Raw genomic sequence first — 27,407 nt, 5'->3', positions numbered from 1 at the left:
CACACACCCACCCACCCCCGCACAGACTAGTGTTTCCACAGCACTGTAGTGTGTTTCAAAGCAGACCAGGGTCCAGGCTGGTCTCCCAAGCTCTCCCACCAAGGGCTTAAACTGTCTTCTTGGGAAAAGGGGATCTGCTGACAGGGTATCAGTGGGACCCCAACAGCTTTCCTGGCAGCCACCCCTGGGCATCCCTGTTTCGCTTTTACCAAGGCAAGGGCCACCCGCACCCCGTTTGCCTCTCCGAGAGGTGGGAGGAGAGCTCAGTCTTGAGGTCTGGATTTTCTTCCTTTTTCTTTTGTGTGTGAGTTATCGGAGGGGTTTTCCATTTTTCTTCCAGCGTTCCCTTGTTTTAAAGGGAACGGAGGCCAGATCCTGTGAAGAGGGAGGGGGCGTGCGCAAGTGGAGGGGAGTCCCACGCTCTTGGTCCGGGCACACAGCCGCCCTCCCCCGGTTCTGACCTGCAGGGGCGACACCCTCAGCACGGTACCTTGGGTTGACAGAGCCGCGGCCCGCGCATTCCCGAGGAGGCCACCGGACAGGTGCCACCCTGACGGGGGTGGAAGTGCAGACGCGGAAGGTGGAAAGAGGTGGACAAAACGGACGGGAATTGTTTTCTGCAGGGACCGATGACCCCGCCCCGGGGCAGCCCAAATCTCGGAACCTGCTTCCACTGGCAGAGGCCGGGGCTCTGTCCAAGCGGTGAACGATGCCCTGAGGCCGCTGTGCACGGGCAGGCGGGGTAAGTGGTCTGGGGGAGCAGTGAGCGTGTAGAGGGTCACGGGGGCCACTGCCTGGCCAGTCCAGTCCTCAAGAAGGTCCAAGTCAGAGAGCAGGGCGCCCTCTGGCTGCTGCCTACGGCCAGCTCCGGGGTCTGCAGCGCTGGGCTCGGGGAGCCTGATGGCCCAGCACAAGGTGTGGACTGGGGCTGGTGCTACCGCTGAGGTCTTGAGAAGGTAACAGGGGAGAGGGGACACTCTCCCCACTCCTACCCCAGTGGACCTGGTTTTGTTCAAGGCCACATGCCACCCCGCGGAAGAGAGAAGGTCACCTTTGGCCCCAGGCCTCGGTGGCTCACAGCGTGTGTTCGGCTTGCAGCTGGGAGGGGAGCAGGGCCTGCATGGGAGACTGGGGCGTGGGTGGAGGCGACTGGGGGGGTGACGGCTGACTCGTGACAGGTGTGGAGGTGAGGAAGGGGACGGTGGAAGCCACGGCGGAGGGGGAGCTGGGCGTGGCACCGGGAGGCTCACTGATGGGCCGATTGTGGAAGAAGAAGGGGCACTGCTGGATGAAGAGCTCGATGATTGTCTGGTAGGTCCGCGTGGCCGTGAGGGCGTCCATGGTGCTGAAGTCGGGTCTCATCAACGTGGGCCAGAAGCAGATGGAGAGGTTCTCACTGGTCATGAGATTCACCTTGTTGTTGTGGCTGACTCTGTGGGTGACACCAAACTCACGGTCAGGGCTCCACAGGGCAGGGGGCCCCAGATGAGGCTCTCTGCCAGCAGGGACCCTGCCCTGTCCCATGTGTGCTCGTGGTCACTGACACCCCAGACTGCTCTGCCCGCCTGCCCGTCTACAGCCTGAACAGAGAAAAGGCCCGAGCACAGCTCTCCCGGGCCTGGCCTGGAAGTCGAGGTCGGAGACCCTCTAGGGCTGGTCCTCTGCCTCGGTGTCGCCACAGGGCCAGCCCCCGAGGAGTGACTCTGAGGTCTTGCCTCAGGGACAATCGCCCGGGCCTCAAAGTGTGTGACACTGCTCTGGCTGCACCGAGAGGGAGCAGGAACCCCATCAAACACCACTCTGGCGAGAGAAGAACAGGTTTGCCTGGAAAACCAACCTGCTCTGTCTGTACATAAATCCGGGAAACAGTTACAGGCTTCCTGCCCACACTCCTGCACGTACTCGACGGGTTCGAGCTTCTTCACAGCACACGTACCTTGGCAGTGTTCTGTCACATACCGCGGAGGACCCTGGGCATGCCCGAGGCCACACGGGCCTCTCAGACAGAAGCAGGACGGACATGGGAGGAGGAGTCGAGACCCCAGGATGCCCCTGGTGAGCCAGACGTGGCCTACTGAGGAGGGAGACGGCAGCCCTATCACTGCCAGGCTGAGGACAGGGCCTTGCTCTGCGTCACGCTGCTGCTCACCGGCCCGGCCCCTGACTAGCGATTTCAGGTGGAGGGAAGACCCGAGGGCAAGCCCGGCCACATACTTGTTCAGGTGAGAGATGACGTATTTGAAGACTTCGTGGTTTTCCTTTGGAAATTTCTTGAGTACTTCCTTAAGGGCATGCAACTTCTGCTCCCGGTCATTGATTTCTGAGGAAAGAGAAAACCAAAGACTTCCATGGCCACAGCTGGTGGGTGTTACGGGCTCGAGAGATGGCAGTCCTGGGCGGGTGGTGAGACTGGTGGGCCGGGGGCCGCCTAGGGGTGGCCCAGGGCTCTTACACCAGGTCAGCCCCACTCTTCCCCCCGTAAATCAGTGCCCACAGCGGGCACACCTGGCGGTGGCACCGACCCAGCAACCGGGCCCACCTCGGGGTCCCAGGCCCCTGCTGAAGGGGAGCACTGTGCGCCCGGGGCTTCCTGGCCCCCCCACCACCCGAGACTCAACGATCCACACAGACTCCCCATACAGAACACCATTCTTCGCTCATCCGGTTGCCCCCGGAGACAGGAATCCCGGTGCAGAAAGCCCGCGTGCTTCCTGAGCAGACGGGTGAGCACTGCCACCCACCCACGCCCACAGACTGTCTAGGGAGGGAGTCTGTCACAAGACCAGGGCTCTGTCCTTTCCCTAGAGACACAAGGACCCTCTACACATCCCCCTATTGGAGGAGCCGATGGAAACAGTGGGGGAATTCTCATGCAGTTCATCAAAGGGCCTATGCACCCCCTTCCCCCACCACCACCCACACTTCGCCCATCATGGAATCCTAATGTAGTGGGAGTGTGAAAACAAGCTAACTCGAGTAAGGGCTTATCCACACCAGGCCTGGTTCAGCAAGTCTTTGCTGTCCTACGAGGAAGGGGCTTGTCGCCCTATTGAGGGATAAGGAATCTCATACCCAGAGAGGTTACAGAGCTGGGACTCAAACATCACTGACTGGCTGTGGATATCGTGTTCCCTGGGATCCCAGCTCCCTTCCCTGAATACGCCTGGCTTATCTTGGCTAGGAGAGGCAGCCTAGACAGATTTCTCCGAGCATGGAAAGATCCCCCTGTGGCTACTTCTTAGAACTGAAGGTGATCTCTAGCACTCAGAAAAACTAGAGTAGGGCCCAGGAAGAGATAACAGCTATCCCACACTTACGGTTATGGGGGTGGATGAATGGGGGGATCGCTAAAAAAATACGATGGTTCCCGACTGGTTTGGGGGCACAGACTCCTTTGGGCTGGATGTGCGTTCCAGAACCTCTCCCGAGATAGGCCGTGTACAACCCCGTCTACGACCTCTGGAGTTCACGGACTCGCCCAAACCCATCACATTCCTTAGGAAGCCTGTGGCCTCCAAGTTAAGAACCTCTGCGGTAGGCATTGCCCCTAGAGGGTCACGGTTTGGGGAAGCGCAGGAGGAGCCTGGCTCGAGCTGGGCGAGGAAGGACAGGTGGTGCATGAACGGTGGGGGGGGGGGGGGGGGGGGAGGGTGGCAAGGGGCAGGGGGCCAGGGCCGTGCGGTGGGACAGAGCCAAACCCAACCCACACGGTCTTGGGTACAAATTCTGTCCCTGACACTCGCCAGCTGTGGGATCTTGGGTGAGTGACACATGTGAGTGTCAGGCCCTTGTCTGTAAAAGGGGCTGGGGATGGTGATGCCATACTGTGAAAGGAACAGCACACACACAGTAAGCATCTGGAGGTGGTCCGAATGTCAGGAAGCAGCGGGAAGGGAGGCCACAGAGACAGGCAGGGCCAGAGCGACCCAGAGCTTTTGCCGGTAGGCTCACGGTCATGAAACTGGGGAGTTTTAGGACTCAAGACTGGGACTTGATAACAACAGTGTTTTGATAGTGTCTGTCTGTTAGAAAATGACTGAAAAGCCAAGGGAGTGAACTGGGTGGGGTCATTATCACCTTCACTGCTCTGCGCCTAAGATTTATTTTAAGGGTTCCACCTTGAGAGCACGCTTTGTCTCCGGCCTTGAATTTCAAATACTTTTTACTGTTAAACTTCAGTAAAAAGTTTACTTAAAAATAGTACACTGCTCTAGGGAGGATGCGCGATCATCCTGATACCCGAGAAGCACGGGCAGGGCTCAGAATCTCACCTCGTGAAAAAGTGATCGCACCCCCTTACAGATGCAAGCCCGGCCCAGATGTCTCCTGGGCGCTGGTGCGGCACAAACGCAGCTGTGTGTTTTCATCAGGCACCTGACCCCTAGGGCGCCTTCACCCGAAAGCGGGTCTCTGCCATCCTGACTAGAGGCGGGAAGCGGGGCTGGAGTGACAGGTGCCGGTCTTCTCCTTCCCATCCATGGTGCCACAGGGATGCTGGCTCCCTTGGTCTTCCTTGGGAGGAGGGGGAGGGGGAGGCGGAGGTGGGGGTACCGGGCTGCCTCGATAGTAACTCACGCCCCTTTCTCAGGAATGCCACGTGGTGCGGCAGCACGGGGCCCAACGAAGACCCAGATGGTCCCCCCTACTCATGCCTCCCCTCTCTTTCTCCAGCCAGCTTCAGGGTGCAGGTGCTCACGAGAGCTGGGAAGCACAGGGTTTGGCAGGAGGAGCAAGGAAGTCAAGGAGACAACAGAAAGCCTCTCGGTGCAGGGCCCGGCCCTCTGTTGTCTGTCTCACGAAAAACACGGCCCGTCTTGCTGACCACCTTCTGACCTCATCTCGCTCACCTCCCCCCTCAAGCAAGCGAACCTTCTTCCCGGTGCTCGGGACGCCAGTGATTTCTTGCTCTGCACAGGCCAGAGTGCTAGCGGGGCAGCTTCGGAGCCGCTGTCTGTGCAGCCCTCGCCGCACTAGGCTCACCCTACACGCTGGCTGGGGCGACGCCAAGAGGCAGCGCCAAGGACGTAAGACCGGTGGGGGGAGGGCGGCCGGGCACAGGCTCCGTCTCCCGGTCCCCCACATCTGCTGCGGGTCCCCTGCCTTCTGCCAGGCCGCAGCGCTCTCCGGCTTCAGATCCTCTTTGAAGGACGACTCGGGTGGTGAGGGGCCCTCTATAGGGCAAGGACCCCCCCCCCCCAGCTAACATGTCATACTTGTGAAACGAGGTCTCAGCTGACGGAGATGGCAAGACGGGTTCAGAAGAGGCATTTTCAGGCCAGCTGAACCAAGGCAAAATCTTTACACAGACCAGGCAATTTAGAACCAATTTAGAACTAACACATACCCTAAGAACTCGGGAGGAAGGGAAGGGGACAGCCAGAGGCCACAGCCTAGAGGTCAGCTCGCCACACCCCTCACAGTATACAGAGAAACTAAGGCTCAGAGAAGTAAGAATACAGGCCCAAGGTCACACAAATTGCTGTCAGGGATCTCGATCCCACACACAGCCCCTGCCCTGGCCGTGCCGCCCTGCTGCCCACGTCACCCCAGGCCATCAGACAGGCTCTAGGCTTGGACCTGCTGCCGCCCCACACAGTGCCTGGAGGAAAATCTGATGGCCTTCGACCATCTCGCACACCTGCACCACCAGAAGAGGAAAAAAGTGGCTCAAGGTCACAGCACCCTCTCAGTGAAGCATGCAAGCACGTACAACATGCACCCTCTACCTTTCCCTCAGGTACAAAACGAGTCCAAGGCCAAGATTTCACTCCGCCGGGCTTGGAATGGAAGATTCCGGGTATCTCTCTCTGGGAGGCGTGACCCTGCAGTAACCTGTTCCATGCCTCCTACCCCGCCAGACCGAGGCAGGGACTACACACTCCTCTGTCTACTGCCATTTGTCCCTGTCCCACACAGGGCCTGGTACGTGCCAGGATGTGAGTGAGGAACACCCCTGTGACCTTAAGCAGCTATCTCGACAGACAAGAGGAGGCACGATCCCAGGATGTTTACCACCTCTAGCTGTAAGGCACCCCGTCTCCCAGTGGGAATGGTAAGATGGGAGCCAGCGCCCTGAACCACTTGGGTCCCACATCCCTTTGACAATCTGATGGAAGCTGCTGGTCTTCTCTGTACACTGAACTGCACATATGGAGCATTACAAGTAGTTACAGGGCTAATGAGGCCCCGGAACCAAAGGTCCTTAGGCTCAGAACTTCTGGACCAAGACAGGGCTAGCTTTACGTCCCTCTGGCAATGAAGGACCTAGGACAGGACTGGCTGGACCGGAGGGACTCTAAATAGGTGGTGGTGAGGCTGGCGGTGTCATAAGAGGACGAGGGGAAGACGTGGGGCAAGAACGAATGATAATATTTGGCGAAGGCCAGGATGAGGTGAGATGAACAGGGAACCCAAAGCCCTTTTCTCTGCCTCCTGAAATCCTGGTCCTCCCTGAAGCCACAGCTCAGGTGCCATCTCTTCCACGAAGCCCTCCACCCTGCATTTTCTACCCTTCCAGCTCAGCTGGCTTCATTCTGTCTGGCAGGTAACTAACGTATGCACCCTGGCAGGGCAGGGACGACGTCTCTGCATGGAAGGTCAAGCCCCAGCGTGCCACTCCCCAGCAGTGTGGGTGACGGATGCTACTGCCACTCATTTCTGAATCACCCACACATCACCTTGAGTGTGGCAGGAAGACAAATGGTAAATAATCACAAAAATCTCTATTTGTGCACACATTTTCAGCAATGTTCAATATTGTGAAATTCTGGAGCTAACAAAACAATTTGACAGTGACCTTGATATTTGTGGTGACGGAATCTGAAACCATTCTCAAGCCCTGAACACACAGACACAACAGCTCTTAGTATTAAGTGGGAAGAGCTGGTCAAGTTGATGTTGCCATGGAAACCCAGCCAGGCTGGGAATAGCTACTTTTGGGCTTGAGAATCTTCGTTTCATAATGTCCCTTAACACTAACACTGGTACTGCCTACTTGGTGCCCCTGGCTCAGTTAAAGCCACCCCAGGACATACACAGCCCACCTTCACTCAACTGCTGTGGCCTTGAAAGGTGCCATGTCAGCGAGATCCTCTCCACCCTCCTGCCCCCAGGTTCAAGACAACGGAACCCCAGCTGACTAGCTCGGGCACAGGAAACACACAATGGGAAGAGGAAGCAGAAATCTCCACCCTTTTCCAGGCTGCTGCAGCAAGGGGCTCCCTTTCCCAGCAGCGGAGACCAGGGAAGCTGCTGTAGGAAGGGCAGCTGATTCTCTATCAATAACACCTCCCTCTCCTGCCCCCCCACACCCCTCCAAAAACAAAAAGATGCTATGTTAGCAGTTCCTGCAGAGACAATGGGATTCTGTCGGGTGCCAGGACTCTACAAGCCTCTAGATGGCGCCAAGTCAAGACAAATGCTGACAGGAATCCACTGGCTCCAGGAGGGGAGTACCAGCCCACACCTTTTCTCCCCAACTTCCGCCAAGAGACAAGCTTAGGTGGAGAGAAAGCTGGATCCACACAGAGATTTCCTATGTGGTTCACATCTGGGCCAGCCTGGAACCTGCTGGAGGAGTCTTTGGACAGCAGGATCAGAGCAGAAGCTGGCACCTGTCCCCGCCCAACTCATCTTGGAGAAACCCGGACTCCTATCCAGAGAAAGCAGGTGGGAAAGAAGGCCCGGCAACCCTACGACAGCCCCAGAACCATGCGCTCCTGCCCCATCCGTGATGGGCTTGGATAAGATCAGGAGCCGTGAGAGACTTCAATCCACCGAGACCATGAGGATAAAGCGAGGCAAAGGTGGCACCCAGGTTGTGAAAGTTAGGTAGACCATGCAAAGGTGACCCAGGGGCCCCGCAGTTCTGGCAGCAGCCAGGTTCTGACCTGGGCACCCTCACATTTCAGGGGTGGACTTTTGTCGGCACGTCCATTTCCTGAAGCCGCTAAGAATCTGTGACCTAAGACTTAAAACCCTGATTTGCGACTGCCTCCAAATTTCTGCCTACACCACCAGCCTTGTGAGTAAACCATGCTTGCTTGAAACTCCCTCTTCTGAGTTGGGCACTGATGAGATGAGACTAAAGTCCTGTGTGGTCCAAGGAACATGGCTCCTTTTCCTCTTCCCCACCTCCATGGTCACCGGCCAAGACACTCCCTTCTGCAGCTGCGCAGCGATGGCTCCTTCTGGGGGTCCCGGCCCACCAGAGCCGCACAGCAGGAAGGATGCCTCTGACTAAAAAAGGTAAAAAGTGCCACAAGGTGGGAAGCTGCGGTACTACACAAAGTCCGGGAAAGGCTGCCCGGAGGGAAGGCTCCCAATCCGGTGGACAGATGCCTCCTGAGAGAAGCAGGTCAGGGTGGAAACGGCCGGCAGGGTGGGCAGGATGGCTCACAAAGGTCGCCATTAAAACCAGAGGTGCTGGGGCACCCGGCGGCTCAGTCGGTTAAGCATCCGGCTTCGATTCAAGTCATGATCTCATGGCTTGGGAGTTGGAGCCCCGTGTAGGGCTCTGTGCTCAGGGCCTGGAGCCTGCTTTGGATTCTGTCTCCCTCCCTTTGCCCCTCCCCTGCTTGCTCGCTCTCACTCTCTCTCTCAAATATAAATAAACATTAAAAAAATTAAAAACAACAACAACAAACAAAAAACCAGAGGTGCTGACCTGCCACCCACCCCGGCCATTGATCATCTGGTCAGGGCAACTGGAACCATCCCTTTCCCCCCAGAGGTGGGCTGGCCCCAGACTACATGCTAACTTCCTTGTAAGAGGGATGGGCAAGCAGAGGAGAAAAGAAATATCTGCCCCCTTTAACAGGTCTCTTACCGCCCTGCCTCGAGGTCTCTCCTAATATTTCATAAATAGGAGAGGGGACAGTGTTGTAGGGAAACTAAGGGTCAGGGAACATTGTGTCAACCACACTTACACTTTGAACAAGCATAGGAGCAGATTTGACCCAAGTCTGCTACAAAACCAGGCTAGTAAGTCGTGGAGTTTTGGGGGAACCTGTAACGATTTTGCTAGAATGCTTAGAAAAGCATCTCTGGTCTACAAAGGCGGGGGTGGGGGTGGGGGCTGATCTACAAGCCCCTACGGCATCATCCTTAGTTAGTTCCCTGTCCTTATATCCGTCCAACCTCAGCTCTAAGAGCCAGAGTGTCTGTTCCCTGAGCACAGAACTCATTCTACTGATGCTCAGCTCCTCTCCCTTAGTTCAACAAACACAGCCTGGAGTGCTGCCTGGGCCCACGAGCCGGGCTGGGTTACCAGTATACTCACTGTGTGCCTCCACCAGATCAATCTGCATGTTGTACGGGACCAGGGGGTCTGGCAGCTCTGAGAAAAAGCTCTTCATGGCACCAGCCACGGTATTCACTGTAAAGTCTTTCTCTGCCAAATCCAGGTTGTGGTCTGAAAGGAAGTTGGGAGAGTGAGGTCAGTCTAAGCTGGAAAGAAGCAAAAGGAAAACTCAGTGCTTGGAGAAAGGCAGAGAAACCTCGAAGACCCTGGGATGCTGCCCAGGGCTGGCCTGGAGCCTGGGCAGGGACTCAGGATTATCAAAGACTGAACAGGAGGTGGCATTCCCTGCTAAAAAAAAAAAAAAAAAAAGCTGTGAGATTCGCAGACAGAGGCTGACACCCAATGCCTCCTTCCAAGGTCATCCTTTGAATAAAGCAGCTTCGCCCCCTCCTTCTGTCCTGCCTTTTCCTTACACCCCCCCGCCCCCCACCCCCTTGGAAAATCAAAGGACTTTCCTAAAAGGTTGGCTCACTTTTCACGGTGGGTTACAGAATGTTACCAATAATCTCAACTCCATCCTTATTCCTTAAGGTGGCAGGGTGAGCAGACTCCTCTTTCTCCCTCTGCCCCTCCCAGCTTGTGAAACCAATGACCTCTGTGTCTTCACTTTTCTTTAAATACTTTATTACATTCCCGATTTACAAGAAATCATCTACTGTTAGACACTAGCTATTTCCATTTGGGGCGGTAGAAACCATTAACAGATTCTTGCATACATACAAGTACATAACTGAGTGTGTGGCTCTACCCTCGTGCTGACGTCAGGCCTCCCATCCTGCATGATTCCTTAGTGCGTGCCCTCCCCGCACTGCTGGCTAACCGGATGGCCGTGGCGGGGTTGGGGGCCTGCTCCTGGCCGCTGCTCTGTCCCACACGGGCTGCCTGGCTTCAGAATCTGGCTTGGTCTCCTCAGGCCCAGCCACACGCTGGGTTGGACCCTACTCTGATCCTCAGCTTACTTTCCTCTCTGGCTGGTGACATCTGAGAACTTTCATTGCTTTGGCTCGTTTGCTTCTGGCACCAGTGGGTGTGACTTCTCAGCCCATAGTGTGCTCAGTTCTAACACTTAGAGTTTAGCCCTCTGGCTTCAGACCTCTGAGACCCAGCTTTGGAGACAGGAGTCCCGGCCAAGAGCCAGTCTAACTCATGAGACTTCAGCTTTGGCAGTCTGGGTCCCAACCTCAGCTGATCATAAACGTTCCCTCGCTTTGTCTCTCTCGTGCAGGGACTCTGCGAGGAGGGAGTCATGGCTGAAGGTATTCCTGGGGTTGGCAAAACGGGACTATTGCTGCAACCCAACTTCAGATTATGTGCCTGCAATTACGCCCCGGGGGCCCAGGGCAAGGGAAGCAAGGCCCTTGAGAGGTGACGGAGGCACATGTTGCCCTTCCCAGGGTGAGAGAAGCAAGGCACCTCGAGAGGTGACCTGGAATACGGTCAGTGGACGGTGACACGGGGGAGCAGCGGGCTGACTCGGGTTCGGCGCGGGGAATGCTTCCGTCTGGCGGCAGGGCTCGTTCCCCTCCCCTCCGAGTGGCAGTGTGACCTCGGAGGGAAGGCTAACTGGGGCCAAATGCTTTCTCTTTCTCAGTCACCAGGCCAGCACCTCTTGGCTCCGGGGCTGTGCGCGGCAGGACACCCCAGCAATTTGGCTGTCCCGTCCCCCCTGACCGGCTCAAGCCTCCGATGCTCAGCCAGGCTGTGGCCTCACCTTGATCAAACTGTCTCTGCAGACTCTCCATCTCCGACTTATTCCCACTGACCCGGTAGATCCCTTCTGTGCTCAGTCCTGAGGAGAAACAAACAGGTATCTTAGGAGCAGGGAGTGCAGAGAATGAGCAGGACTGGACTTGAGCAAAGACGGGGCGATTCCGTGAGGAGCCCACACGGGGGAGGAAGAGGGCGAAGCACAGACTTTCCTAGATGCTTCAACCCACTTCCCCCATTAAGTTTTTACTTCAATATTTAAAAATATTTTTTGTAAAAATTAAAATATAGAAGTACCTCAGCTAAAGATAATTTTTGTCCACATTTTGATGTATATTCTTGTATTTTAATTAAAAACTTCAAAACAATTTTTTTTTTAGTGTTTATTTACTTTTGAGACAGAGAGAGACAGAGCATGAACGGGGCAGGGTCAGAGAGAGAGGGAGACACAGGATGGGAAGCAGGCTCCAGGCTCCAAGCTGTTAGCACAGAGCCCGACGCGGGGCTCGAACCCACAGACTGCGAGATCATGACCTGAGCCGAAGTTGGACGCTCAACCGACTGAGACACCCAGACGCCCCTAATTAAAAACTTTTAAAAATATTTATTTTTGGGAGAGCACAAGCAGGGGAGGGGCAGAAAGAGGGGGACAGAGGAACCAAGGCAGGCTCTGCACTGACAGCAGCGAGCCAGACGTGGGACTCAAACTCACTAACTGTGAGATCGTGACCTGAGCCGAAGTTGGACGCTCAAACAACTGAGCCACCCAGGTGCCCCTTAATTTTCTTTTCTTTTTATTTATTTTTTTTTGAATTTTTTAACGTTTATTTATTTTTGAGACAGAGCATGAACGGGGGAAGGTCAAAGAGAGAGGGAGACATAGAAGCTGAAACAGGCTCCAGGCTCTGAGCTGTCAGCACAGAGCCTCACGTGGAGCTCGAACTCAGACTATGAGGTCATGACCTGAGCCAAAGTCGGACGCTTAACCAACCGAGCCACCTAGGCACCCCCTTAATTTTCTTTTAAAGTAGGCTCCTTGCCCAATGTGGCGCTTGAACTCACAACCCCGAGAATAAGAGTTCCATATTCTACCGACTGAGCCAGCCAGGTGTCCCTTGAGTTTTAATTTTTTTTTTTTTAAATGGGAGATAATGCTGTGTTTTAACCTGACCTTCTCACTTACAAAGTTATGTTGTGGGCTTATTCTAATCATTAACTATTCTTTACAACATGATTTTAATGACATCAAAGTATACAGTAACTTTAAAAACAGTCCTATTGTTAATCATTTAGTTTTTCCTGAGTTTTTTTTTCCTGTTTAAATACCCCACAATTATGTTTCTTCTGTTTTCTGGAAAGCTAGTAAGTTTAACAGATTCTTGGCAATGTGTGTTTCTTACTTTGTGAATTTCCTATTCATGTTCTTGTCATTCTTTTTTTTTTATTAAAAAATTTTTTTTAATGTTTATTTATCTTTGAGAGAGAGAGAGAGAGAGAGAGAGAGAGAGAGCGTGAGCAGAGAGAGAAGGAGACACAGAATCCAAAGAATGCTCCAGGCTCTGAGCTGTCAGCACAGAGCCCGACGCAGGGCTCGAACTCGTAAACTGTGAGATCATGACCTGAGCTGAAGTCAGAAGCTCAACCGACTGAGCCACCCAAGTGTCCCTAATTTTTAAAAAATGTTTATTTATTTTTGAGGGGGGGGAGGGGGGGGAAGATTGGGCATGACAGCATGAGCAGGGGAAGGGCAGAGAGAGAGGGAGAGACAGAATCCGAAACAGGCTCCGGGCTCTGAGCTGTCACAACAGAGCCCGACGTGGGGCTCGAGCCCACAAACTGTGAGATCATGACCTGAGCCAAAGTCGGACGCTTAACCGACTGAGCCACCCAAGCACCCCTGTTCTTGTCATTCTTGTTCATTTTTTACGAGTGGTCCCTCTCACTGTGTACTTGAAAGAGGCCTCTGAATAGTAAGGAACTATGTTAATGTTACAACATTCCCCCTTTTTGTTATGTGTCTTCTAAATATGTATAATGAATTTTTTGAGGTATGTAATTTAAAATTTTTAGGTTTTCAGGACCAGTCTGTTTCTTTATCATGTCTCCCCTTGTCTTTAAACATTTTTTAAAAAGTTTGTTTATTTTGAGAGAGACAGCCCAAGCAGTGGAGGAGCAGAGAGAGGGAGAGAGGGAATCCCAGGCAGGCTCTGTGCTATCAGTTCAGAGAGCCTGATGAGGTGCTCTATCTCACGAACTGTGAGATCATGACCTGAACTGAGACCAAGAGTCAACCGACACTCAACTGACTGAGCCACCCAGGCGCCCGGATGTCTCCCTTTGTTTTTATCTTTGAACAGCTTTTCCTATTTTTAGAGCAGGTACTCTCTATTTCTTTCTTGTTCTTTTATAATTTTTTTTTTTTCACTTAGCTCTGTGATCCTTTTATAACTGATTTAGTATATACAGCGTTAGGTAAGGAAAAAAAATACTAAAATGTAGTTAAGTAATACAGAAGAACATAAAGGATCAGGTCAGAGACTGACTCACCCCACCCTTCAGCTCTCAACCCCTCGGCACAGGAAGCACCGCTCAGGTTAAAGTGGAGTCCAGGCCTTGGCTACTGCCTCCACTGTCCTCATCTCAGGGAAGGAGAGACCACGGCTGTGCCCAAGACCACAGTTCTAAAGGACGAGGAAGTCACAGTGAAGAGCAGAGTGGGAACTCATGGCTAAACCAAGCCTGGCCCCTTCTGAAGACTACGGTTTCGAGCAACCCTGGCTAGCTGAAGGGGCCCTGAGGATGTGCCCCGGAGCCAACACCAGAAGGCAGTGTGGGCAGTGGAGACGGGACCAGGACCGGAAGTCAATTAGTGAGCTCCTGAGAGCCAAGTGTCTCAATGTCAGTTATCACCGTAATTACTGCCTCTGGAGAGGCACCCATCAGGCAAGATAAAAGCAGCAGCCTATTTCTGGGGCCCCACAATGGTAGCAGGTGAACTCTAAAGAACATCGAAGCAAGAGTCATCAATTCTCTGGCTTAAAAGCTGTTAACTGCACATAGGCCTTTCACCCCAGAGAAAAGGGGGTTAACGGGCCAGCCGTAAGGACACCCTACCTTGCAATGCCTGGCTACAAAGGAGCTGCCCTCACTGCATTTGTGGGGAGGGAAAAGTACGTACACTTTCCAAACCTGAGGCCCCAGACGAACCCCGCTCGGCAACCTTGCTCACTGCCTCCCTTTCGGCACTGACGTTTCTTGAGTGTCTCTATGTTGTGCACTGAGCCGGATGCTTCCCCACCACATCCACCTACCACTCACTCACTCACTCACTCACTCAATAAACGATGATGCCCCTGAACCCTCCAGCCCTTATCTTAGGAGCTGCTGGATAGTGAGAACACAGATGAGAAAAGGAAGATTCTAAAAGGTGAAATCCTCGCCCCAAACTGCACAGATGATAAGAAGCCCAAGTCCAGGGCCTCTGTCACCCTTCTGCCTCAGTGCTGTTCCGGAAGATGTCTGGCATCTATCCAACAGGTTGGGGTCCAGACCACAGTCTTCCCCGCAGAAGATATGCCACACTTGAGTGAAGTCCATTGGTCCTCGCCATTCTGGGTCGCTTTTGAGATGGCACATCCCCTAATGCTGTCAACCCCCAAAGGTCAGAGTCAGGGATGGACCTAGTAAATTTCCAATGGTCTCTTTTCTTCTTAGTGACTTTTCCAAAGCGTCTCAGACATATTTAAACTTTTTTACCTATTTCATATCCCAGGTAACCACACATACGACACACACACACACACACACACACACACACACAATCATCCACACTTTCGCATTTTGGCAAGCCCTGTGTTATGTGTCAGCAGGCACAAGGCTTCACCTCCTACAGGCTGAAAATACAACCTACTTTCTACATACTCTTCCCTTTATCTGCATATCAGCTCCCTCCAGCACACAGGAAACAACGGCACAAGTGGCAGGGGCTTAAAAGTCCCTCAAGAATGTGGCAATGCCCTGGTCTGAGCCCCAGGTGTGGACAGGCCCCGTAGGAACTGCGGAAGATCCTGACAGCCTCAGGCCATTCACCATCTTCTGGCAACTCTGACCTCCAGCGTGGAGAGAAGTCCTCTGCGCTGTCTCCTCGTGGCCACCTGCCCCAGCACCGGAGGGCAGAAAACAAGCTGCAAATCAGCTCTCTGGAAACTATCCGAGGCGTGGGCCTGCTGAAACCTCACTAGATGGACGATCACGAGAGTGGAGGCATTTACAAGCGCAAGGCCAGCTCCGCAGCGTCAATTCATCATCAACTTAGTATTTCCTGTAATCGGGACACGTGTTTATTTTACGAAATGCCATTTTAAAATAGCAATTCTGCTGCTGCCCTACACAACGCCACAGCATAATTTAGGAAAGGTATCATCTGCTTGGCCACTACAATTTTTCACAGCTACTAATCAGACATCAATTAAATAAAAACAAAAGCTCAGAACAGACTGCAAACACCACAAAGGCCGCTACCGAAACAGAGCCCAGGGCTAGCGATACAGCTGAGAACCACGGCCCCTGACACAGCAGGACCGGCTTCCCTGGGCTGCGCCTCCCGGGACCCACGCAGAAACACTCTGGGGGGGGGGGGGGGCGCCTGTGGCTCAGGCCTGCCAGCAGGAAGCAAAGCCCTTGCCAGCGGTGCCCCGATGACACATCCATTCCACGCCCGCAAGTCTGCTTGAGAAGCTTCAACCTCGACTCTGAGGCATCTCTGCACACCAGAAATCTCCAAAGACCCGCTACCAAAGCAGGGCCTCACCTACAGTCCTCTTTCTTTCCTTTTTAAAAAGTCCTATCTGAAAAAGCCCTACAAATATCTTCTCCATTAAAGCTAATTTTTGGGAACAGAACAAGGGAAAGTTCAGAATGACCAAGGTCACTCTCTTCAAATACCTCAACAACTGCTACGTGAACAGTCTTGTCCAACTGCTCTGGAGAACAGGGCTACGACTAAGAATGGAAACTGCAGGAAGGGAAACGTTCTCTCAATATATGAAATAACAATCTAATACCTACAGCTGACATTCGCTGGCCCGGGCCAGAGCTTCTGAGCTCCCTCTTCACCGGACAGCCATTTGTCAAGGGTTTCTGTTTAAAAATATTAACACCTGGTCTAGGAAGATAGCTAACAACAACAATACCAAAGCGCCCACTGGATGCTTACTACGTGTGAGGTGCACGATGACAAGTGCTTGCTGTGCATTTTTACGTTAGTTCTCACAACAGCCTCTTCAGAGAGGTTATTACTGATCCCATCGTACAGTCGGGAATGCAGAGACTAAGCGGTAAAGTAAGACGGGCAAGGTCAGAGAGCTGCTGGGCTGTGATCTCAACCCCACCTGACTTTTAGAGTCTGCGTTCTTTTACCCTGTTCTAAATCACCAGTTCTGCAAACTGAGCACGCGTCAGAACCCCTGGGAACGCCGGCTGCAATACAGGTGCCCGGGCTCTGCCGCAGAGATTCCGACAACATCAGCCCAGAGCGGGATCCGGAACGTGGATCTCTAGCACATTTCCGGACAGTGCGGACACTGCCGGTCGGGGAATCATCCTTTTGGATAACCGCTACTGTAGAAGATGACCCAGACCTTGAAGATCAGACTCCTAAATTCGACGTTTCAATAAAACTGGGAGGCAATATGTACAAGGCAAAATAAATACTGGATGCTCTGGAAACAAAGCATTTTCAAAAGTATTAAACTGCTGCTTTTTCGCAACGTGAGCAAGCCTTTAGTGTATTAAACTTTATCCATAGCCATGTATGACTTTCATAAAAATGTTAACAAATAGTAAAGAGAAAGGCAAAAGGGCCTTATTCTTTCTTTCACTGAATATTTACCAAGCCCCTACACGGCAGTTAAGTGCCTTTCCAGAGCCTTTCAGGTGTGGTCTTCCTCAAAACTCCTCTGATGACCTAAGAAGGCTAGATGGCCCGCCCATGCCAGCCAGGAGGCATGCCCCATGGGCCCGAGAACTAGCATATTTCACCCTTGATTTCCCCGTCAGAGTGGCTGCTGACCCCGGCTTCTCCCTGGCACCCGGAGCACTAGGGACACTGGGAGCTTGGAAACCGAGGGGGGCGAATCACCTCCTGCCAGGGCACGTGTCTGATTTTCTGAAATGTCCAAACGAGTTTATATTCTTGGGTCCCAAGCACCACTTCTCAGCACCAGCGTTCGTGGCCAGGCGGCTTTCCGCAGTCGGCCCACGTCAGGCTTTGCCTCTGCTCATTTACACCAGGACTCCGTTCCTCCCAAGTTTCCTTTCTAGCAACAAATCAATTCCTCTTCTAAGATAAACTCTGACTTGTTTATTTTTCACATTCTATATTTAGGTATAAAAACTCAGCACTTCAGTCCTTTAGAAAAAACTTAATTGGTGCCGCCGGTGCTCTAAGTGGCCCACACGAGATGGGCCTTAACTATGAAATAACTTTTGTTGACTTTTCTAGGGGCTGAAAACCCATCTAACAGAGTACTCTTCTCGTCCATGCATCTAAGAATAAGAAGTCACAGGTGGGCTAAATTACAAGCCCAGAGGGGTGCTGGGAACTCGGAGAGGAGGCAACTCCCTCGACCATAAAATCTAAACGGTCTTGAAGAGGGCCAACCTCTGGGGAGGAGGAAGATGCCCTCCGTTGGGGCCGCAGGCCAGCAGCACACGTGGTCTCTCCTTCTGAGGGTCACACCGCAGCACCCCCGCCTTGGAGGAAGGCGAAAGGGCTGGGGGCGGTGGAACAGGGAGGTCAAGAGCAGAAGCGACCTGCTAGCTGTGGGGTCCCGGGCCCCCTGGCTTTCCTTCTCTGCACAACAGACAGAACAGCTCCCCCGCGGTGGCCTAGTGGTGTGCCTTTTGGGAGACCTTGGGGTTAAGGCAGTAGCTATTACCCGGATGATCTGAGTGGAAAGCAAGCCGGCAAGTGGAGGGGCACCTGACTTTTGTCGTCAGGGAGACACGGGCTCGAATCCTGACCCTCGCTGCGGCTCACCTGACCACGGAACGGATGCACGCCCACCTTCGCTGCTGTGAGGAAGAGACAGAAACCTACTCGAAGGCCGCAGTTTAACGGCTGCTGTTGTCCCCCCCCTTGCTCTACACCCTTCACAAGCCTCGACGGCAGTGGCGCCTAGAGGCAGGGCCTGTTCTGAGGGCTGAGCCCAAACCAGCCAGTCTGCAGAAAAATATTTTAAAACACGCCTGGGCTTCGACACCAAAGTGACCGCGATTCTGATCCTGGCTCTGCCTCACAGCTGGCAGGGTGACTGGGGACAGATCACTCACCTCTCGGAGCTTCGGCTACTTGGTCAAAAACAGGGTTGTTTATTAAGGACTCTGGTCGAGACGCCGCCAATACTGAGATTACACACGTGCAAGGCTGGCACACCGGAAGGCCAATGGCAGTAAGAAAACGATGACAGGTAACTTTTTGTTGAGGGCTTACTATGTACCCGGCAGTTTTCTCAGCTCTTCACTAGAATTATCATAGTGGATCCGCCCACTAATTCTTTAAGGTAAATATTAGTTTTATTCCCATTTTACAGATAGCAAATGGAGGCTTGGTGAGGCTGAGCCATTTGCCCAAAGCCATGGAGCTGGGTCAGTGGTGGGGGCAGGATCTGAACCAGCTCGCTCAGGCTCTGTCTCCGATTACTGTGCAAGGGGTCTACTATCTGCAATGCTAATCCCCAGTCCCTTCTCCCTTGAATGTGGTATGGAGGTTACATCCTGCCAATGCCAGATCGATCCACTATGGGCTCTGAGAACTTTCCATCCCCTGCGTAGTCCTACGCATTCATCTCTTCATTCATACCCCGCTCCGTGTTCTCATCTGTCACTTGGAGGGTGAGGAGGAAGCGCCACAGAAAAAATGCCACCTCCTCGCCACATAAAAAGCAGCCAATGGGAAGTGTCTTTGCTTTATTCCTACGATGCAGTTCTACTATTGATGACACGAAAGAGTCCCCGCCAGATCTCCCCGTTGCCTTCCTGTTTTGGATGTGCTCGGAATGATTTTCTGGCTCTTCTATTAATCGAACACTAGGGTCACTCTGGCCCCGCCAGCGCCCCTTTGTTAGCTGTCTTCCCTCGGTAATTCCCTCGTCAATCAAGATCTGTTTCTGGCAATGCCAGACCTCCTCTCTCCCCATGACAGAATGCCACTAACACTCTATTATGACTGCTTGACCGGGTGTTAGCCCCACAAGTAGGCACTGTGGCTTTATAAATTTCCAACTCTATTGTACGTACACACAGTCATGTCATAAATCTCAAGGCTGAGGAGGAAGGGAGAGAAGAGATCCGGGGGAAAGAGATGAAAATATCACACCAGGTCTGGGGCATCATATGGCTCTAGCATCTGGCTGATCCTTTATAAGCTACCCATGTATTTACTGCATTTAACTGTGAAAGAGGGCTTCTGGACTCTGCTCTGAGCCAAACAAGGGGCGCTGTATTTTTCCTGATTTTCAAGAAAATGCAGACCCCGAAAGATGGGTTTGAGAAACCACGCCGACAAAGTGAACTTCAGGTCAGCCTAGAGCTGATGCTGCCTGTTCTGGGCAGCCCGGGATGGAGGGGAGAGGAGAGTGTGACCCACAGTCGAGCTGAGCAAACCGTACCCAGCAAAGCAGCAACCAACGTTCCAAGCCGGGAGCAGCTGGGAGACCCTTCTGCCAAGAATTCGAGCATCCTTCGGGCTCCGGGTGTGGTTCTGTCGGCACACGCACAAGCCCAGTGGCACAGGGGTGACGGCAGTGTGGCTCTGAGGCGAGCTGGGGCCACCACGGTGAGGGGTCTCACTGGCTAAACAAAGCGCTACCAACAAAGAAACGGCTCCAACCAGCGCAGAGGTAGTGTGTCACTGCCAGCCCCATGCATATAACGCCAACTTCCTTTCCGACAGGCCCCCAAGGAGAGAGGCCCCTTGAGGTCACGGGCAGATTCCTCCCAAGCATTAATGAGGGCAGAGGTTAACTTCTTTCAGGTTCCTGATTCCCAATGAACCATGAAAGGAACAAAGATGTCACCAATCACAGCCCAGTGTCCTTCCTTTCCCGGTTTCCCTTTCCTCACTAAGACGAGCACTCTTCATAGGTGAGAGGCCTATAATCCTCAGGCAGAAAAGGGGGTTGTAGCCCCCACCGGCCGGCAATCCTTCCGCTCTGCGTCTAGGACACAATACCGCACGTGGCGTGGGGTGGCCCGCGTCACCGCCCGAGCCTGCTCCCCAGCCCCCCATCGTGTTGGCTCGGAAGCACCGGATCTTTCTCCGCAAGGCCTTCTTACAGGTTGTCACTTCTACTTTTCCCTCTGTTGCTTCTGGCTGGCTAAACATCGCTCCCTCAGAGAGGACTCCCCTGACCCCCAGATCTAAATTAAGCGTGTTACGGTAAGTGCTTCCATTTACGCAGTGCTTCCACGACGGGCCAGGCTCAGGGATAAGCACTTTACGTGCCCCATCTCAGCAAGGCCTCATAACAACCCGGGAGCTGTAGACTACCATTGTTATGGTGCCCATTTTACAGCGGGACAGACCGAGCCATGCGGCAAACGAACGGCAGGGGTGCACTCGAACCCAGGCAGTCCGGCCCCGGAGCCTGTGCTTAATCCCCACACCCCACTCGCTCTGCACTTTCTTACAGGGCACCGGCGAGCTGGAAAGTCCCCGCGCAGCCGAGAGGTTATCTGCTGCGTGCCGGCCCCCCAGCAGGCCATGGGAGCAGGGAGGGTTTTCCGATTACCCTTCTAGGTACCCGGACTCGGCAGAGCCACTCACACCGGAAGAAGGCATTCAGCAACTAGGCCCAGAATGGAGGGAAAGAGAAGTGCCTGACACTAAATGGGCAGTTTCTCTGGTTGAAGAGAGGGAGGAAGCGGCTGGCCTCGTGCCTCCAGGCGTCCTGGCAGGCCTTCCCAGCCCGTGGAATGTGGGAAAGAGAGAGCCTCCGGCCTGGCCAGCAAGGAAAAGATGTTTCATAAACAACTGTGTCCAACCCCTACCTTCCTTTATGCACCGGGTGAGGGTCTGCGCTCCCCATCTCCACTAGTCCCTGCAGAGGTCAGGGGGACTTCATAAATTCATTTATCATCTCCTGGGGGTTAGTCGCCTGCTGCTCTGTGTGTGGCTTTCCGATCTGGGTTGTTCACTTTTTTTTTTTTTTTTTTAATTTTTTAAATGTTTTCTTTTATTTTCAACAGAGACAGAGACAGAGCGCGAACAGGGGAGGGCAGAGAGAGAGGAAGACACAGAACCGGAAGCAGGCTCCAGACACTGAGCGTGTCTGCACAGAGCCCGACGCGGGGCTTGAACCCATGAACCGTGAGATCACGATCCGAGCCCAAGTCAGACGCTTCACCAACTGAGCCACCCAGGCGCCCCTGGGTTGTTCACTTTTACAGAGAGGGGCCATAGTTTGGCTTTGGCTGGGATCCCCCACAGTGGGCTGCACCCCTTCCCACACGCACACGTGTAGGCATGAAGGACAGACAGGGACCGAGAGCAAGGGCGAGGGCCAAAGAGCTCCCCTCAGGCAACAGTTCAGGGGCACAGGCGGGTGCGGAGAGGCTCTTGCGGGCGGCCTGCCGAACCGACTGTGGGAGCAAACGCGGCGTGTGTCCGGGCCGCTCGCTAAGGGGGAGCAGCCTGCCTGACGGAGCTCACCGCTGCCGAGAGGGAAGGCACAACCGGAACAGCCAGGCCAGGCAGGTCTGTCGGAACTGTCTCGGGGATCTGGGCTTCCACCCAGACTATTTCTGTCTTGGATGGAAGGGCAGGATTACTCTGTGAAACAAGCTTTACTTCTCTTTGGCTGCTGGGCTGTCCAGGCAGCCTGCCAGGGCGCGCTGTGCAGATCAGGGCACTGGGTCCTGAGGAAATCCGCTAGCAACGCCGAGTCACAAGCCACACGAACTCTGCTTATCTGGAAGAGGCCAAAGTGGGGCTGCCTGCTTTTATGGCAAGGGAGCATTTTTTTTTTTTTAAATAAGTCCGTTTTTAAACACGTTTGTTTATTTTGAGAGTGAGAGATTCAGAGCATGAGCAGGGAAAGGGCAGAGAGGGAGGGACAGATAGAATCCCAAGCAGGCTCCACACTGTCAGCACACAGCCTGAGGTAGGGCCCGATCCCACGAACCCATGAGATTGTGACCTGAGCCGAAATCAAGAGTCAGGCGCTTAACTGACTGAGCCACCAGGTGCCCCATGGGGGCATTTTTACAACGCAAGTGCCTGTGTTTAACTTACAAGTGACCAGAAAACAGGAGGGTGGTGAGAAAGGGGCATATGAGAGGCAGTCAAAAAGAGTGGAAAAACCTCTGTTTTCACACTATTTAGGTTATGGGCCAGCAACTTGCCAGCGAACCTAGAATTACAGGGGGTGGGGAGATTAAGGAACACAGAACCGCCATAAAAATCACAGCAGATGAAACCACACACCTATTTCAGCACTTTATCATCAATTCAAAGCAGTATAAATATGGCAATTACTCCATAAAGCCTGTTGGTGTACCCAAGTCGTAACTGTGCCTATTAAACTGTTACAGTGATAGATGGGAGCATCTACACTGAAATTAGCTGCCTTCTCTGAAAGAAAGAACTACAGAGACCTAGGCTGATGGCAGGGAAATAACCCACTGGATCTGACGGCTCCAGTTCCACCAAATCTCCTCCACGATAGCTCTAGGATATGGTTATGATGCACGTGGATAGAAATATGGAGGCTTTTTTAGTGTAGCAGTTTCCCAAGTGTTAAAGAACTTGGTAAAATTCTGAATCTGTTCAGTCGGATGAGACAAAGCTCACAGCTTCAGCAGCGTGAAGCACGGAAGAAAGAGCTGGAACGTGGGTCCTTTCCATTCTGACGGGCTGCGAGTGGCCTCTGCCCAAGGACTCCAGGACTTGTTTCCTCTCTTCTAAAAAGGGATTAGTGGTACTTTGAGATTAATAGCGTATGAAGTTTGTACGGTGACCTGGGAAGAAACGGCACGAGCACAGGGCTCTCCCCAGGCTGCGGAAGGGCGCGCTGGCCCAGTCTGGGTTCTTCTGGCTGCTCCCTTCCGGCTTCTCCTTCCCAGCCTTGGAGGACAGCCGCCTCCTCGGCCCTGGTGCCCTCAGAGGGGCAGAGGAAGCCCACCTGGCAAGACCTTAAACTTAGGCACCCTGTGGGAAGACGGGCATGGGCAGTGTCGTAAAACAGGAAATATACAGTTGGTCTTTGTCCCCAGTTCCTGGCACAGGGCTCCTAAAACCCTTGGAATTTCCTTAAAGATAAGAATGTCTTTTGTTATTCATAACGAGCCCTTTCTAACCATACCTGAGTTTTTGATGAGTGACTCTTACAGGGCGCTAGACAGCTTCATGGTGGGGGTTGGTGGCCACAAAGACCGCGTCTTGATTAAAGGGGTTACAACTTTCAGCCCCCCTCCGTGAGAGAGGGGTTGGAGATCCAGCCCAATCACAGACAGTCAACGACCTAATCAACTATGCCTAACTAATGGCACCTCCGTAAAACCCCTACACAACAGGGCTGGGAGAGCTGCCGTGTTGGGGAACACGCCAAGGTGCCGGGAAGGTGGCACACTCAGAGGGCGCACGTGTACGATGCCCTAGCAGCTCTTCTGTTCAGCTCTTCCGGAGTTGCATCCCATGTAACCAACTGTAAGGGTCTGTCCGGCACCGTCCAGAGTTCTGTGAGGCGTTCGCCCAAACTACTGAATCTAGGGGGCGGTTGAGGGAACCCCTGACTCCGTGGCCAGGTCAGACAGAAGTGTGCGTGGGTAACTCGGGGATTCCATACTTGCAAATGGCGTCTGAAGTGAGGACTGGCTTGCGAGACCCAGTCCTTAAACCTGCTGAGTCCTACAGTAAGTAACCCTGGGGAGTCAGCGTCGGAAGTGAACTGCAGGACACCTAGTTGGTGTCCGAGAGCTGGAGAAGTGGTGCTGGAAAAGACCTCACATATCCGATGTCAGGAGGAAAATAAAAAACCTCTGATGCGGTTAGAGAGGAAGAAGGGTGTGTGGTGCAGGCAGCAGAGTCCAACATTAGCCGGCCTGACCCCACTGCTCTGGGAGCTGCCAGGGCACGATCTTCTCCGGGCTTCAAATTCCTAGCAAAGGGGGGGCAATACAGCTAAGAGGATAATGGCTCTGGGTTAGAATCCCAGCTCTCCTACCTTCCCTTTCTGAATCTCATTTTCCTTATCAGAAAATCAGAAATCACGCCCATCTCAGAGGGCCGCCATGAGAACAAAATGAGACTTCTGGAAACGGCTCTGGCCCTGTCGACGTGAGCTCCAAACTGGCCCTCGGGCCACATTATCTGCCGTAATACCCACGACTCCCCTGCAAGGGAGCCGTTTCCATCTTCATTTTACAGTCCAGGAAACCGAGCCTTAGACGTTCAAGAACTCGCTCAGGGTCACACCTGTCACGCTGCCCACAGATGTCCCCTCTCTGGGCAAGGCTCTGTGCGGCATAAAGAGCGTTTCCCAATTAGATCAAGCAACCTGGGAGTTCACCAACAGCTGGAGGAAATCAGCTCAAGTAACAGTTTGGCCTTTTGTCTTGCTGTCTCCCATCAGGGCGACACTGTAATTTGCTCTCAGTTACGAAGCTGAAAATTACATGCGTCTTACTTACTCCAAACACTAAGCAGCCATTTTCCATGGATGAGTTTGGTGGCGTTTTCTGGAGGGCAGTTCCAGGGAAGACTGGGCCGGGGTGTTCTGAAGAACCGTGAACCACATATCCGAGTGTTCCCTAACACTGGGAGGCTTTCTCATGTTCACCGTGAAGACACAGGAAGAGACAGAGACGTGTGCTAGGCCGTCTCTCTGTGAGGAGGGATAAAACTCAGGGACCCCTGATGGTTGTCTCTTTTCAATCTACAATATGGAGGTGACACCCTGGAAATAAAGCCAGGAGCTAACCTTACCGCATAAAAACACTTTTACTGCTGTTTGTCATGAGCATACGTGACCAGTGAGTGACTCTCACTTGGGAAGGACCCAGTGGGAGGGGACAGGCACACAGTAAAGCCGGGGGTGGACTATACCCACCCTCTTTGGCCAGTGGGGCACATGGAATCCCTGGGAAGCTACGGGGTCTCTCCCGTCCCGGGGCTGTGACGAGAACACTGTTCCAACTAGGCTCAATCACCTCCCAACTACTTACCCTTTAAGTAGGGGAACTCTACCTCCCGGCCCTCACAGAGCTCTCTCCTGTCAGCTCTGAGTGGTTTAGGGCCAAGTGGTTTTGCTTTTATTGGACCATAAACTCCTTGAGGACAAGGGTGTGCCGTCATCCTGGCTTGCTCTGGGTCATACGGCAGGTATGCCACAAACACGTGGCTGCAGAGCTATCTTTAACCTTTTGGGAGGAGGCTCCCCTCACCTTGCTCACCTGATGAACACGGCTGCACATTCTGGTCTAGCCACAGTGTTCATGTGCGTGCGCGCGCGCACACACACACACACACACACACACACAGACACACACAGACACACACAACCTCCGCACTGATTTTCAGGGGTTCGCGGATCTCCGGAAGCCCATCCACAGACCCTAGGTTAAGCGCCTCTAAATACAAAATACACTTGCTTGCACAGTCCCTCAAGTTGACTCCAGGGGTCTGAGAATCTGCTTTTCCCCAAGTTATCTGCTCTAACAATATAAATCCCTCCAACAACAAACATTTCACCAAACTCCACAAAGACAGCCCTTGTGGCAGGAGCATCCTACAGCCTTCAAAGGTGAAACAAAACTTGTGTGCAATACAGCCACCTGGACAAGGAAAAAGAAAAGCAAAAATGACGGGCTCCAGCCAGTAAGAGATCTCCAAGTGATCAATCCTCAGGAATTCATCTTGCATCTAGCGACTTTATTTCCTTCTCTGCCCTCGTCTAACCAAGTCCGTGCACAGGAGGAAGAAGTCACTTACTCCTTCGATAAATACCCGGGTGCCCACAACACGTGAGGGGCCACGCTAGGTGAAGGCGAAGAAGAGGCAGTTCCTGCCCTGGAGTTCCTTACGGTGTAGCAGCATCACAGGACACAGAAGAGCAAAGTGGCAGCACCAGTACAGGGCTGTGCACCAGCAACAGACAGCCTACTGGTTCTGGTGCGAACCCCTCATCTTGCCTTGAGCAGGTGGGAGAGTGGGACTCAGAGAAGGACTCCTGAAAGTGGAGAGGACAGACAGAAACAAAAACGGAGGTCATCTCAGACGCTGAATCCAACCCAGGAATACACGGAGCAGAGAGATCCAACAATGGCATGAGTTCAGAAACCTGGGGCTGACGAAGAAAATCTACTGCTTCTTTGAGGCTGAGGACACCCACGGAAGCGATTCATTCAGCAGTTATTTAGGTCGGGATGGTTCAACTCGGGGTCTTTAGACCCCTGAAGAGAGTGTTCTCTATCGTTCTGCCTGTTGCTGCTCAGAACGGCCCAGATGTAGATGTTCTCTCAGAGTCACTGAGGCTCTAACGCGGTCGCTGTCTCTGCCAGCCCCTGCTTGTTCTGTGGCTGAACGATGGAGCAGTCCCAGGGTGCGTGAGACAGCAGAGAAATCAGGCAGTGAAGAATCTTTGGCAGACAGATCTCTTCTCAAAGGACCCACCTTTGAATGAGTACTGGCTGCTACGAACGGAGAAATTTTAAGTACAAACCTAGAGCAGAACATCTACCCATCTTATCCTCCACCCATATTGTTGTTGTCATTATGTAACAGCCCTATAGAGACACAATTCACATACCATACACTGCACCTGTTGAAAGTACACAATTCAATAGTTGTTGTTGTCGTTATTCTTATTATTATTATTTAGAGAGACAGTTCGAGTGGGGGAGAGGAGCAGAGAGAGAGAGAGAGGGAGGGAGAGAGAGAGAAAATCCCAAGCAGGCTCCATGCTCAGTGGCTGGGATCATGACCTGAGCTGAAATCAAGAGTTGGATGCTCAACTGAGCCACCTAGACGCCCCCAATTCAGTGGTTTTTAAATAAATTTAGAGAGTAACCATCGTCACAATCAACTTTAGAACATTTTCATCAACCCAAAAAGAAACTCCATACCCATTAGCGGCTACTCCAAATTTCTCTCTCCTTGAAGCCCCTGGTAACCACTAGTCTACTTTCTGTCTTTATAGATTTGCCTACTCTGAACATTTCCTATAAATGGAATCCTCAAGTATGTGGTCCCTGTGACTAGCTTCTTTAACTTATTTTCAAGGGTCTCCCATGTTGTATTAATTTGAACCCTAAATTCTAAGATGATTTTCAGACACTTCCCCAAACCCAGGAAAGATGCATTTGAATATTCATGGCTGGCACCTCCACTCAGGACACCACA

The 27,407-nt window shown here is 53.0% G+C and overlaps 1 protein-coding gene across 1 annotated transcript in view; it reads right to left on the bottom strand.

Annotated features, from left to right (window-relative positions):
* Positions 1–27: 27 nt before the first annotated feature.
* ARHGAP35 (Rho GTPase activating protein 35) overlaps positions 28–27,407 on the bottom strand; it is a 121,760-nt gene continuing 94,380 nt past the window's right edge. The window contains exons 4-7 of the mRNA XM_086690198.1: positions 11,013–11,090; positions 9,281–9,412; positions 2,215–2,320; positions 28–1,432 (exon numbers count right to left, since the gene is read on the bottom strand). Of these exons, the coding sequence (XP_086546324.1) occupies positions 1,075–1,432; positions 2,215–2,320; positions 9,281–9,412; positions 11,013–11,090 (674 nt within the window). The 3' untranslated portion in view covers positions 28–1,074. The remainder of the gene's footprint in view (positions 1,433–2,214; positions 2,321–9,280; positions 9,413–11,012; positions 11,091–27,407) is intronic.

This window comes from Puma concolor, chromosome E2, assembly GCF_028749965.1.
Source record: "Puma concolor isolate L17-30 chromosome E2, mPumCon1.1.hap2, whole genome shotgun sequence".
Taxonomy (NCBI): Eukaryota; Metazoa; Chordata; class Mammalia; order Carnivora; family Felidae; genus Puma; species Puma concolor.
Note: the sequence above shows the minus strand (reverse complement) of the source record. Positions and strands in the feature narration are given on the sequence as shown.